Source organism: Meriones unguiculatus, chromosome X, assembly GCF_030254825.1.
Source record: "Meriones unguiculatus strain TT.TT164.6M chromosome X, Bangor_MerUng_6.1, whole genome shotgun sequence".
Lineage (NCBI taxonomy): Eukaryota > Metazoa > Chordata > Mammalia > Rodentia > Muridae > Meriones > Meriones unguiculatus.
In genome coordinates this window covers 135,458,300-135,473,638 of record NC_083369.1, presented here as the reverse complement: position 1 = coordinate 135,473,638, position 15,339 = coordinate 135,458,300, and the positions used below count along the sequence as shown (strand labels likewise).

The following is a 15,339-nucleotide window of genomic DNA, read 5'->3' as shown; positions in this document are numbered from 1 at the left end:
GTGCCCCTCCATCACACATCAGCCTAAGGCTACACTTCATTATGGGTACAATCATTGCTGTATGGCTATCTTCAAAGCACCTGGATGTGCAGGTAAATCAGGTACAAACGTGTAGATACAAGGACTCAAGGATGGGTACATGGGCAATATAGACTTACATAGCTCCAGAGGGAGCTTAAGAGTCTTAAGCCAATGCAGTGAGTTTAATGCTAAGAACTGCACTGGTGTGCAGCCTCAACTAGACACAGGGATAACGTGCAACAAGGCAGACTCGAGGATAGGGTCCCTTGACACAGGATTCATCTTTGGAAGCCTGAAGTGCTGTCCTTATAAAAATGCAAAGCAGAACCAAACAGAGTTACAACGATCTTTAAAAGGGCAGAGTTTGTCTGAACATTGATTTAAAAAACAACAAAAAAAGTTTTATCAATTAGACACAAGAGATTTTTTCCTGATGATATTTATTTCATAAATGTAATTATTTTCTAAAACATATTAAAATAGAAAACATGTTCTTTTGATCAATTTATACAAAGAAAATACCAATATAGTAATAAAAATACTGAAAATATATGAAAAGCACCAGAACATTAGAGAAATTACACTGGCAACAATTCTAGGAATATATTCTTTTATAATTGTACAATAAAGTGCTATTAAATCTAGTCAAAATTAGTGGCAAGATATAAAAAGTTATGGTTTATGAAATTTGAGAATAGGTTTACCAGCAATTGCATTTTAGGCTACTTGCAGATCAAGCTAATGATCTTTTGTTAATGTTTTCATGGAAAATGTATTAAGTTCCATTCTCAAGTGAAAACAAAAATCAAAATGAAAATCCCTGGTAATTTGGTCTTGAAAGGGTAATGACATGATTAAAGATAAAATTATTGATCAGAATACCAAAAATAATCATGCAAATATCATTAAATTAAACCAAATGAAGACAGAACAAAATAAAATGTATCTATATCGATTAACCAAGATTAGTAGAAAAGCTTAGATACCTTTGACATTATGTTAATTTCCCACAGTTCTGTTTAGTCACATTCACCACACAAAAATGCTAACAAGATATGTTACTAAATTCAAATGACCAGACATCAAGCAAGGAAGGGGATTTAGTGTATCAGCATGATTTCCTTATGAAACATTAATGGACAATTATATATGGACAATTATATCCGTCATCTTGGCTAGTTAATTCCTTATTTATCTGATGAGGAATGAAAAGTATAGACAAGTATATTGGGATGAGATTATATTAAGGCCCCAAATCTACCACTTGGGAAGTCACTGTGAACATACAGGGACATAGATACTGTGCACAGTACTTAGGGTGGACTGCAGTCTGTTTCACATCTGGAGGTGGCAAACTGAAACAGAAAAACCCAAATTAAGACAAAGTAGCACACTAGTGTCTATTTAAGGTTTTATTTCCTCAGCCGATATTTTAAGGAGCTCTGTTATATCACTCCTCAAAACTCGGTTTTGGAATCAACTTCTTTAAGCTGAAAGCCCCCAACTATACTCCTGAGAATACTAAATTTCTAAACATGGCTAAATATTCATTTGCTAGGCAGACTACTTTTCTTTCATAAAATATAGACATACATTTGAACCTAAACTGGTCATGTTAATGATAACACAAAGTAATTTCATTAGCCTCTGCTTCTGCAAGGTATATCTCTGTAGGAATTTGGGAGCCTTATGAGTGGTTATTAGTGTACCAAAGACAGAGTATCAAGTGGACCAGAGAGGCCATTGGGAGAGGGGTTACCCATTCTCTAAGCCTCTATGATTTGGTTTTATATTTGAACACATGGATACACCAGTGTTTTCAAAGTTTCCTTCTCATGAACAATTTTAACAAGGACCATTTTGAACCCAAGGTTAATTATACTAGTAAACACCCAAAGCAACTAGACTTTCAAAAAACTTTATCTAATGCCTTTCATTTAAAAATGAGAGTGAACATGACACAATTTGTGGTCCACAGAGGAGACTCCTTTGCCCTGGAATGAAGATGAAACAATGGAAGAATAGGCCCTTATAATAGAGAACCACATGAAACTGCATAGACTTGACTAGAAAAAGGGGATGTTTTGGAGACTTTCCTTCTGGGCACTACTAAGAGAAATCAAAGAAAATCCAACCACACATAGCTTTCCATAGTGTATCGAAAGCAGAATATTCATTAAAGAGCCCAGATTAATATGAGGCAGAGTGCTCAGTGACACTGAGAAATAAAGGCTAAGGTGGTTTGGCATTAAATAGCTTTACATTCCAAAAGAATATTGACTATCATCTGGAAGTAGTTCTCAAAGTAACAAAGTCATGATTACATAAATTACTGTTTAATTATGCTTCCTCTTTAATATACACATTTTATATACATAGTATAGAAAAGCTATTAAGTCAGCTCAGCTAATAATTCTGTATTTTAAAAAAGCAGATTACATTTTTTTTTTGCTACAACAAAGCATGTTACTTAAACTTCTCAGCTCAGCTTGTGTATTTACATGACAGAACTTTGCTTTGAAAGCATTCAAATCAAAAGGAAAAAATAAACTGTTTAAGCTATTAATTTATACAATGCATATACCTTTACTTAGTTTCCTGACTAGCTACAGTCTCTAATAATCAATGCCTTGAACTTTCTCTATCCAAACAACTTATTTTCAATATAGGCATCCTCCTGTGTGCTGATATTTCTTTGTAGGAAGCCCAGATGCACAGTAGTTCTAGTAGATGTGTGGAGAAGTTTAGGTGGGGTCTGTATTCCTTCACCAAATAATGTCTGAAGGAGTTACATTTCTGACCAGGTACCACTTGTTTAACTATATAATGAATAAAAGAAAGAAACAACAAAAGCAAGCAAGACCATTGTTAAGGCAAGCAGTAGCTGTTGAAACCAGATAGAGCGCTGCAGTTGGTCTTCAAGTTTCCTATTGCTTTCTAGTAAACGATTGAGCTGAATGGGAAGAAAAAAAAAAGGATCAAAGATTGATATCAATAAAATGAACATTAATCATGAGAATGATTAATTCCAAATTGGCATTCTCATGCCAATTTGGAATATCAGAAATCTAAACACTGATGAGATAGGGCCCATCTTACTCAGAAAGTCTAGGGGCTGGAAAGCAAGGAAGCATCCAATGTGTTTGGTGGAAATACAGGGGTTCCTGATGGCTCTACTCTAAGAGGTCCAATTTTCTAGTTGAGACAGGAATAAAGTATTCCCTTCCTGGGGGTCTAGACACCTTTGAGATATTTATCTCTTTGATTTCTCTTTTCTTTTGGGCATCACATCTAGGACACTGCTGTGAGAAGTAAGCAGTCCACCTCTGAGGTATATGCATGAAGCCCCTTTGCTTCTTTCCAATTGAAGTGCACTAGTTTGTGCCCTTTTACACAAAAAGTCCTTTGTAACCACTAAAGTACCATGTACTTTACTATCTGGCCCTGATTCCATAAAACTGCCAGGTGTTAAGCACTTAGATGCCTTCTGAAAGCAACCTGCCACTTAACCATTTCCAAAGTGCCTCTTTGGAAATGAGGGCACTTCCAAGGCACATGTGGTAGCTTATACTTGTAACTCTGGCACTTGGAAGGCTGAGGCAGGAGGATTACAAAGAGTTCCAAGCCAGCCTGGGTTCAAAGTGAGTCTTAGTCAACAAAGGAAAAACAAAAACAAAAACAAACCAAACAACCTACCTACCTCAAAACTCAGTAACCTCAACAAACAACAAATAAACTCTAAACCCCACAAAGGAAAACAAACAAACAAAAAAAAAAACAAAAGAGGAAGAAAGGAATAGAGAACAAACAAACAAACCCCCAACTTTGGTAGTATCTCTGCTTAGTCTTTGTTACATTAGTGGAGCACATGTGGCCTTGCGGTGCTGATTGGCAAGGCAGTCTGTTGGGTTGGGTTTCTGTTGGGTTATGGACAAAGTGCACTTACTTGCAGGTACAGATCTTCACTGGTTTTATCTGACAGGACAGAAACACCGTCTTTCAGCATGAGAGTGTTTGGTTTGCTGCTCTCAACTGTATGACATCTTAACCTATGAAAGTCAAAGGCAACATAACTTCCTCAAAGCTTTAGTAAAGCTTTAATAAATATTTTAGTAAATAGGACAGGAACTTCACAAGGGGTACAACAGAACCAAAAAAAATCTGAGCACAGGGGTCTTTCCTGAGACCGATACTCCAACCAAGGACCATGCATGGAGATAACCTAAGACCCCTGCACAGAGGTAGCCCATGGCAGTTCAGTATCCAAGTGGGTTCCATTGTAATAGGGACAGGGACTGTTTTTGACATGAACTGATTGGCCTGCTCTTTAATTACCTCCCCCTGAGGGGGGAGCAGCATTACAGGCCACAGAGGAAGACAATGCAGCCACTCCTGATGAGACCTAATTGAGTAGGATCAGAAAGAAGGAAAAGAAGACCTCCCTATTAGTGGACTTGGGGAGGGGCATGCATGCAGAGGGTGGAGGAAGGGAGGGATTGGGACAGGAGGAGGGAGGAAACCACAGGGGGGATACAAAGTGAATAAAATGTAATTAATAAAGAATAAAAAATGTTGAAAAAAAGCTGACAAATAAAAAAATGATAAATGTAAAAAAATATTTTTTTTTTCTGAAAGCAAAATAGGAAATGCAAAGTTAAATGTAAGTGGCTGTGCACTGGCGAAGGAATGTTTCATTCTTCTCCTTAGGCTCAACTCAGAAAGCAGCTCAGTCTATATTTATCTATTACCTTCTAGGGTATTTTTTTTCTCCACTAAAAATGAAAGCTGGGTTTTGTGCTTGCTAATAAACCACTGAGTTTAACCCTCGGCCGCCCTTTAGCTACCTGATGTGTATAAAAAACAAGAGGCTGTACATACTGCCCACTGGCCCAGGGGATTCAATAGAAAGCTTTTTATATGTTGTTTGGTAGGATTTACTCAGATTCGCTTTCAATTTCTAGAATGGAGAATGGTGCTTTACTTGAGCTGTTAATACCAAACCACCAGGATTCCTCCCACCTTCTAGGTGGAAACAGTGATTCTCTCTTGATAGTTCTAGAGAAGGCAGCCATTATGAACCGGTAAAACCCAAAGAAAGGAGAGCAACTTACATTTAACAAATCCCTTCATTTTGAGTGTTTCATAAGCACTTTGAATTAACTGCAAGTTCTTTTTGTGTCATTTGTTCTTATATTTCAAAAATGCCTTATGGTTTTAAGCAAAACCCAAAACAAATTTAGTCTTGGGTCACCTTTGCTCTGTTTCATGAACACACTAAACTAAAACAATCAAAGTATGACCAAATGAATTTTTGTTCCTATGATTTGAAATTTTAAGTATGCTATTATTTAGTGAAAGGCACTAACATGGACTCCAAGTCAGACCTGTAACAACCTTTCCAATGATGCTTAAATTTTTTTTTTAATCTTTTTTGAAACAGGGGTTCCTTATGTAGTCCATGTTAGCCTCAAACTCTTGATCTTCCTGCTGCAACCTCCGAAATACTATGTATTGGAACTATAGGTCTCTTTTGGCATGCCCCTCAGTTTTTGTTTATTAGGCAGTGAGAGGGATGGAACCTAAGACCTCATGATGCAAGCACTCTAGTACTGAGCTATCTCTGCAGCCTGTTTGTTTACTTGTTTATTGTTTTTGAGACATGGTTTCTCTGTGTACCCTTTGCTGTCCTGATACTCACTTTGTAGACCAAGCTGGCCTTGAACTCACAGAGATCTGCCTGCCAATGGATCGCATTAGGATTTACCAGTAGCTCTTTAAGACCTGCATTTTGCTTCAACTTTTCACTGCCATAGACAATACTGCCCACAGTCCATGAACCAGGTGAACATTCTGACAAGGGGGACTTAAAGGTCAGATGTACGCCTGCCAAGTGGTCAGTCCTTGAATAGCCCCCTTATGTAATCTAGACACCCCAATAATCTGACAGTGATGAGGAAAGGAGAGTGGAACCCCTCTATCTCCAACCCCCGCCCCCAGCCCAGCCTCTCTTGAAGGGATTTCTGATTCTGAGCATTTGAGAGGCTATCAGTAGAAAAGCTTACCTGTGTTCCATCACTTTGTTTCTTGGAACTTCTTTCCAGAATTGAGTCAATTCTGCTGGCCCAGTGCCAGTTGACTGCTCCATTTCTGCAGCCATTATCAGAAACCGGTCTTGGGCAGAGACTGTTAAGCCTGCATTCCAAAGGTATAATTTAACATATGAATATGAACCATCAGAGGGGACCGGATATGGGGCTTAAGGCATTATTATTTTAAAACATTTTATTTAAAACAATTTTAAAATTTAAATATATCTTAATCATATTCTTCCCCTCCCCCAAGTCCTTCCAGTTCCTCTCCCCTTCACTACCACCCAACAGGAAGTTTTTCTCGATAAACAAGTAAAAACTCAATACAACAACAACTCCTCCAAGCAAGGAAAAAAACCAAACACCCAGAAAACAACCCCACAGCAAAATGTAACCAAATAAAGGAACTCAAAAAATCTTGTGTCCATTATATGTTGGTCAACTACTTCTGAACGTGAGAGAAAAAAAAAAAAATAAGGAAAGCCAACTCACCGCCATGTGGAGAAACAATTATATCAACTGATGCGCCGGGATCACAGCTGCTGTTGCTTGGTTTGACTCTGTATTTTTCTGGAGCAGTAGTTCTCACCTGGTTAAGAAATATCATTACCACATAACCACATGCTATTTTGGAGGCAAGGCTTAAGAATGACTTAGAGCAGCTAATAAACAATGAAGTCTATGCAACCCCCTCGGTTGTTATATGTAGAACGTTATTTGTCTTTACCAATAAAATAAAAGCACCGTGAATTATTTAAAGACCTACTTTTAAGTCCTACTGTCACTTAGCCTTCCTTTTCCTTCCTTTTTGAGACAGGGTCTTACTTTGTAGCCATTGCCATCCTGAAGCTGGCTAGGTAGGTCAGGCTGGCCTCAAGCTCACAGACATCTACCTGCCTTTGCCTCTCATGAGCTGGGGTTGAAGGTTTGCACTACCACGCTTGGCCCTATCTTTTCTGTTGTTGTGTGTATGTGAGCATACATGTGCCATGTATACATGTATACATGATAACCTTCATTAGATGAAGCAGTTCATTTACCACAACATTGAAGGATAAAACAATCAAATTGACAGTGCTTTTTCCCTCACATGTGGTATAACCTGGAATATAGTCTCTATTCAATACTAATTTGTCACCAGATATAAAGTGTGGAGACTATGTTTACAATGTGCCATACTAGAAGGGAGTATAACCTGGCTTGAAGTGCCAGAGATAAAAACACTGCATGAGCTGAATATTTTTCACACAGCTGTTCATTGTTTCACTGCTACTCTTTCCATTAGGATATGGCCCCAAATCACTTGCCATTATCACACTTCCATAATTTATTATGACTTAAATTTGTTTTTTACCTTAAAGGCCACTATATTTTTTGTGACATTTGTTAACACTATTAGAGTTTTCTTCTCTCCAGATTCAATGCTTCCAAAATATAATTCTTCTGCTGGGCTAGGTGGAAAAACAAAGAAGACATTTATAGTACTCAGACTATACATCATTGTAATCATTAGTCTGAAAGAATGTTTGACTATTAGTTTATGCTCATTTGTATGAAGAGACTTCTTTGTAAAAAATGGTGCCATTAAAAGGTACCTAAGACACCTCATGAAACTGAAAAGCTTCTGTAAAGCAAAAGACACTGTCATCAAAACAAAACGACTGCCTACAGATTGGGAAAGAATCTTCACAAACACTTTATCTCACAGAGGGCTAATATCCAGTATATATAAAGAACTAAAGAAGCTGAAAAGCAACAAACTAAGTAATCCAATTAAAAAATGGGGAATGGAGCTAAACAGAGAATTCTCAATAGAGGAATATCGAATGGCAGAGAAACACTTAAAGAAATGCTCAACCTCATTAGCCATTAGGGAAATGCAAATCAAAACAACCCTGAGATTACACCTTACACCCATCAGAATGGCCAAGATGAAAAACTCAAGTGACAACACATGCTGGAGAGGTTGTGGAGAAAGGGGAACCCTCCTCCATTGCTGGTGGGAATGTAAACTGGTACAACCACTTTGGAAGTCAATCTGGCGCTTACTCAGACAATTAGGAATAACGCTTCCTCAAGACCCAGCTATACCACTGTTAAGTATATACCCAAAATTTGCTCAAGTACACAACAAGGACATTTGCTCAACCATGTTTGTAGCAGCTTTATTTGTAATAGCCAGAGCCTGGAAACAACCCAGATGTCTATCATCGGAGGAATGGATACAGAAATTGTGGTATTTTTACACAATGGAATACTACTCAGCAATCAAAAATGAGGAAATCATCAAATTTGCAGGCAAATGGTGGGATCTAGAAAAGATCATTCGAGTGAAGTATCCCAGAAGGAGAAAGACAAACATGGTATATACTCACTTATATAGACCTACAAGATATAATAAACATAATGAAGTCTATATACCTAAAGGAGATAAACAAGAAAGCAGACACGAGGTAAGATGATCAATCCTCACTTAGAAAGACAAATGAGATGTGCATTGGACATATGACAGGAGTCTGCCGCAGAAGGCATCTGAAAGATCCTACCAAGCAGCGTTTCAAAACAGATACTAAGACTGATAACCAAACCTTCGGCAGAAGGGGAGTTAGTATAACAGGGAAAGGATAGGAGCCCCACAAGGACCAAATATATCTGGGCACAGGGTTTTTTTCTGAAACTGTTTCTCCAACCAAGGACTGTGTATGGATATAACCTAGAACCTTTACTCGGACAAAGCTCGTGGTAGCTCAATAACTAATTGGTTTCCCATAGTAGGGGGAACAGGGACTATCTCTGACAGGAACTCAATGGCAGGCTCTTTGACCTCCCCACCCCCCAAGGGAGGAGTATTTCTGCTAGGCCACAGTGGAGGATTTCGCAGCCAGCCCTGAAGATACCTGATAAAACAAGGCCACACGAAAGGGGAGGAGGTCCTCCCCAGTCCGTGGACTTGGAAAGGGGCAGGGAGAAGCTGAGGGAGGGAGGGTGGGATTGGGAGGGAATGGGGGAGTGGGATGCAGCTGGGATGCAGAGTTGATAAAATGTAAATAATAATAACAAACAATAAAAAAAGGAAAAAAAATATGAAACTTAAAAAAAAGGTACCTAAGGCAATTTTGCATTTTAAATACAGTGATGTTCCACATGCTGAGAAGCCCTATTCTTTCCCCTAAGGTCAGAAGGAAAACAGGAAAGGAACAGAAGAGAGAATTATGTAGAAGCTGAATTAATCCTATAATCAACACAATCTAAGGTGGATCTGTTTAAACTCCTTGGAAGGTTATGGATTATAATCAAAACACAGAAGGCATTGCTGCTTCAGTGTTCCCTAATTACAAACAGATTAGACATGAACAACATCTCTACGCCAACGGGGAAGAACATAAACTCACAGACAGATTATTAGGGATACATCTAAGTAACAGAATACTTTCTTACTATAGAATGGCTTTCCTGAGAATAGAGGACAGAAACAGAGAAAAAAAAAAAGAGGAGGAAAAAAACTTGGTTTAAACTGGTAAAACTAGTAAGCCTCAATCACCTAATATCCTATTATTGGCTAATGGGATATCTACAACCTAAAATGAGAAGACTCAACTCTTCAGAAAAATTGTGTAGTTTAATATCATTACCCAAACTGCATCAGGTCCCTCAAAATGATGGGAAGTACATCTAAGATGGCGTTTTTGCTTTAAATTGAAAAGTGACAAGCCTAAGAGATTTTTTTCACACGACCCTAAGTTATAGTTATGTTATATATATCTATATATATATATATATATCTCTATATATATATATATAATCCAACTCCGACAGGAAGGTTTTGAGACTCTTTGTGTAGCCCAGGCTAGCCTCGAAGTGTGAGCCTCTTGCTTCTTAACACTGCTGGAACTGAAGGCATGCATTGATAATCCCAGCTGGAGATGTTTCTATCTGCTATATTTCATAAGAAATGTCTTGCACATCAAGGATATTTATTAATCTAGAGAAGACTTGTGTTTAAGCATAAACTTGCCCACCTTTGGGCAAAATGGTAAAAGCATATGTTTGCTCAATTTTTTTTTTTTTTGGAACTCAAAGAACAGGAACCATGCCAAATAAAAATAAAAATAAAAAGCAATGTTATAGATGTCTGAGTATCAGTGAACAGTATAAAGATCACAGGCAGCTTGGGAAGAGGATATTGGTGGGGCCATTTTGCATGTCAGTGGAATTTGTCCTATTCTGGCCTGCCTTTCCAGCTTCTCTCACTATTAAGCCTCAAGAATTGCAGGCTAGGATCTATGATTTGAATAGGCCTTCTGAGAAGCATGGAACTTTTTCTTCCAAATTCGTATAAGAAAAAGTGCAAACATACAAACTCTAAAGGTGGAAAATGGCAAAGAAAAACCATAGAGAGACAAAATTATGCTGTACATCTCTCCCTTACATATGTACACAGACAATGGCAATAAATCTAACTCCAACAGGAAATCAACACACATATAAACAAAACAGTTTAGTCAATTAGAAAATTTCAGATTATATTTTTTAGAAGTGTGGATTTTTTGCTGGTGTATGATATACTCTAAACATAGTTACACATAAAAGTTTTAAGGAAAGGGACAAAAAGACCATATTTGGTCATCACTAACTAGTGTTGGCATAGCAACATTGAACATAATAATACAGAAAACAGCTCTGGTTTTCTTTTTTGCTGTGTTATGGATCAAAATCAGGGCTTTACACAATGCAGGCAAGCATTCCACCTATGAGCTGTACACCCAGCTCCCAATTCGGACTCTTTGGGATTAATAACCTGGAACAGAGACAAACATGTCTAAAAAACTAGGATTTAGTTAAAACCTTTTTTTTTTTAGAGCACACGGATCTTTCAGAAGGTCAAATCAACAAACACCCTCCCCCCATTTTTACAAGGATCCACAATACAAGCAAAAGAATCATTGAGATTTATTAATAAACTAATATTCAGTATTACTATCTGAAGTGTGATAAGGGCTCTGGAAGAAATAATTTAAAAGGTAGTTAGAAACAGTCACTAAATCTGGGAAACAAAGCAAACTGTACTCTCAACAAACTGTACTCTCTACTCTCAACAGTTTAAACAACAGGGTAGAAGTGTTTCCTTAATCTTCTTAATCTTATTGCCCCTCCCATCTACAGCCAATTATGATAAAGAAATGTTTCAATAATGCAGTGAAAAAAATCTTCATTACCTGATGTGTAGTAAGGGCCCTTTAAAAACACTCAATGGCTTTTTAATAGTTTTCATCTTTGAATCAACTTTTTCATTTTCATCTGTTTTAGAAGCATACTCAGTTGGGTTATTCTAGAGATCAAAAAACAAAAACAGATACAAAGGACAAAATATGAAGATGTTTTAGTTCTAGTGGGAGAGGTTGTTGGGAGAACAAATAAACATTTGGATTCGATGCAAATTATAGTTCTTAACATGTTTACCATGTCTGAATGGCATATTTAACATATATTTACAATGACCACAAACAAATTATGATTCTCTTATAAACGGGACATTCTTGACAATATTTGTTCTAAATTATAATGTACTTATCAAGCAAGCCATTGCTAAATTTTGTAAAGAGCAACAATTACCAATCCCTTCAAAATTCATTAAGGAGAAACTAGATCCAGGTGAAATTTCAAATTAGTCACATTTATTTTTATCTTTGATAAATAAATAAAAACATATTTTTGACATTCCTTTCAGATGTACTTTGCCAAATTTTGCAAAGAACATGGACTCAGCTCTTTTTATAGATATATATATAAAAATGTAGGCTCCAATCCAATTTATCTCATCCCTCCTCCTTCATTTTTCTTAAAATCTCTATCTATTTAAATTTATTCACTTTGTATCCCCTCTGTAGCCTCCTCCCTCCTCCTAGTCCCATCCACCATCCCTCTTTCCCCACTATGCCCTTTCCCTAGTCCCCTTCTATCTGACCATAGCCTATTAGGTCACATCAAGGCTGGCTGCATCATCTTCCGCTGTGGTCTGGCAAAGCTGCACCTACCAAGGGGAGGTGATCAAAGAGCCAGACACTTAGTTCACATCAGAGACAGCCACTGATCCCCTTACTGGGGAACCAACTTGGGAAACCAAGTAGCCTATGGGCTTCCTCTAAACAGGGTGTCTAGGTCCTCTTCATGCATGGTCCTTGGTAGGTGTATCAGTCTCTGCAAGTACCCCTGGGCCAAGTTTTTTGGCTCTGTTGTTCTCCTTGTGGAGTTCCTGTCCCTTCCAGGTCCACGTGGATCATTTTTTCAAGAAAGATATAGAAGCAAGGTAACTGGATTATCTCAAGAACACAGGAAGCTTGTAGCAGAGCTGGGGAGATACCATAGCACTTTTCCGCTGGTGCTGGGGACTGAACCTAGAGCATCATGTATGCTAGGCAAATGCTGTACCACAGAGCTATGTGCCAAGGTTTAGATGGCAGTTTTTTATTCCATTTTACTTTATTCTGAAAATTACCTTTTCAGACAGAGGTGGTTGTTCTTCATTAGAAACTGTTTCCAAGGTTTCCTTACCATCACCTTCTATATCTTCTTTACTTGAAGTTTCATCCTCACTGGCAATTGGCCCATTTTCACATAATGGTGTCTGGAAGTCATCATCTACCAGTGGTGGGTAGCTATACTTGAAAGGATCCTAAAGGAGAGAACTTTCATTATAGCCTGCCACTAATGTGGAGAGAAATATCTCTTTTGGTATACTGAAAAATTGATTACTTTGGCCAAGAAAATAAGCTTAATTTAAAGAAATAATGGGATTCATTTCAAACTAGAAAGGGAAAGAATAGTAAATATAGATACTTTTAAGTGATATAAGAAAAATCAATTTAGATCTTTAGCTTTCTCCACACCAAAAAGAAATTCAGATGGCTAAAAGCATTAAATGTAGTGTGTATATATTCTTTGTTTTTTAAACCACGAAAGTGTGCATTAAAACAGAAGAGGAATAAAACACATACACAAAAAATCTAAGTAGGGTAGACTCTTCTACACATAGCACAGAACATAGGTTATACAATAATATCGATAACTGGTTCTCAATACTCAATGATATAGAGTTTCCCTGGCATGATTGAGAACTTGGGTTCAATACTTATCACTACAAAATAAAACAAATACCCAATCAATTAACCAACTAATAAAAAATAAAACCCAAACAAAGTGTAACTAATAGGAAGAGAGCTAAAGACGGCTCAGTGGGTAAAAAGGCTGCTGGTCAAGCCTGAAGGCTTGAATTTAGAATCCATGTGAAAATCCATGTGGGTTAATACTTGCCTGTAGTTCTAGTACTGGGAGGCATAGACAGGAGGACCCAGGGGAGGGTGCGGCTCAATAACCAGTCAGTTTATCTAATCAGTGAGTTCAGGTACAGTGAGAGACCCTATCTCAAAAATATATGGTGAACGGCAATAGAGGAAGACATCTAATGTTGTCCCCTACCCTCAATATGTTCATACATGCAAATACAAACATAAACAGACACTTATACACCACACAGAATCAAGCAGAATAAACATACGGACTGGTGGGGTGCTAACTGCTCCATCAGAGACCAGAATTCTTCAGATCCCAGCACCCACATCAGGTAGCTCACAGAAAATTGCACTTGTGTTTCCTTTGGCTTCCATGGGTTCCTGCACATATATGTGCACATGTGCATACACACACACAGAGACACACATAAATAAAAGATAAAATCTTTCAAAAAAGGAAATACATGCAAACAAAACACACAGAGAAATGAGCATTATGGTTATATGCCTATCATCTGAGTACTTTAGAGGCTGAGGATGTGGAAGTTTGAGGCAAGCCTGGGCTACAAGAGACCCTCAAAAATAAAACAAAACAGGAAAACTGCAACAATGGTTTTGCTTTAATTAAAAGCTACATTCTGTATCTGAAAAGAACAATATTCAGTTTTTCTAGGTTAACATGCAAACTCTAAAGCTTCAGAATAAGAAAGGTGCAGACTTCAAATTAGATTTACTGGCTCAACTCTCTTCTAATTAATGAAAGCAAACAGAAGAACACTGAAAATTTAATCCTGCTAGTCCTTGGTTTTCTTTAAATACAATATTATCAAGCAGGCAAAATACGCTTAAATTATTTACATAGGTTTCACACTTTAGGAAAATGCACTTTCACATTCATTTTCACAGCTATAAAAATACTAAAAACATATTTGAAATGGGGAATCACCATGTAAAGTTCAGGCTAGTGCAGAACTTTCAATCCTCCCTGGCTTCTGCATTAGCTCCTGCCTCCAGGATCCTGCCCTGACCTCCCTTAATAATGAACAGGAGTATGGAAGTGTAAGCCAAATAAACACTTTATGGCCAACTAGCTTTTTGGTCATGGTGCTTCATAGAAGCGATAAAAATCCTAACTAAGATAGAGGCTTCTACAGTCCCAGTGGGATAGGGACAGTAACTTAGCCACAAAACTTTCAACCTACAACCTGTCCTGCCTTCAAGATGTGCTGCGACAATGATGGTGCTGAATACAAGTAGCTAACCAATGACTGGTCCAACATAAGACCAATGCCTGACGCTGCCTGTATGGCCAGAAACCACAAGCTGGATAGCCCAGGGACCCAAAACACTTGACTTCTCATTATATTCTGCTATACTCATATATCGGTTCCTAGGGCAGTTGTCAGAAGAGAGGCTGCCTCCAGAAGCTGATGGGAGCAGATGCAGAGACCCACAGTCAAACATTAAGTGGAGAGGAGGACAGAGTGCCTAGGCTGGAGGTCTCTAACGGGTTCCTCTCAGGGTTCTGGAAACCCTGCGAAATAGGGGAGGAGGAATTGTGGGAGCCAGAAGGGTCAAGAACACCAGGAGAGCATGTCCCACATAATCAACTAAGCAGGACTCATAGGGGCACTCAGAGACTCAGAGCAGCAATCACAGGTCCTGCATGAATCTGTGCTATGTCCTTTGTAGCTGCACTATGTTATCTTGGTGTTTGGGAGGGACTCCTCACGGTGGGAGTGGGGCTGTCTCTAACTTTTGCCTCCTCTTGAGACCCTTTTCCTCCTACTGGGTTGCCTCACCCAGCCTTGATGTGATGGCCTTATTGTATCGTGTGCCCTGTTTGATGTCCCCGGGAGCCCTGCTCATTTCTAGGGGGGAAAGTTGGGGGACAAGGAGAAGACCTAGGTGAGAGGGGAAGGAGGGGAATTTGTGTTTAG

The 15,339-nt window shown here is 38.4% G+C and overlaps 1 protein-coding gene across 3 annotated transcripts in view; it reads right to left on the bottom strand.

Moving 5' to 3' along the window:
• Positions 1-444: 444 nt before the first annotated feature.
• Positions 445-15,339, bottom strand: part of Mospd2 (motile sperm domain containing 2) — a 41,502-nt gene continuing 26,607 nt past the window's right edge. The window contains exons 9-16 of one of the 3 annotated variants that reach the window (XM_060375573.1): positions 12,607-12,783; positions 11,327-11,439; positions 7,465-7,561; positions 6,603-6,699; positions 6,084-6,213; positions 3,968-4,070; positions 2,885-2,974; positions 445-1,376 (exon numbers count right to left, since the gene is read on the bottom strand). In XM_060375573.1, coding sequence (XP_060231556.1) covers positions 1,335-1,376; positions 2,885-2,974; positions 3,968-4,070; positions 6,084-6,213; positions 6,603-6,699; positions 7,465-7,561; positions 11,327-11,439; positions 12,607-12,783 — 849 coding nt within the window. In that variant the 3' untranslated portion in view covers positions 445-1,334. Of the gene's footprint in view, positions 1,377-1,451; positions 2,975-3,967; positions 4,071-6,083; positions 6,214-6,602; positions 6,700-7,464; positions 7,562-11,326; positions 11,440-12,606; positions 12,784-15,339 lie in introns of those variants that run through there. The other 2 variants (XM_060375574.1, XM_060375571.1) reach the window with 2 other exon arrangements.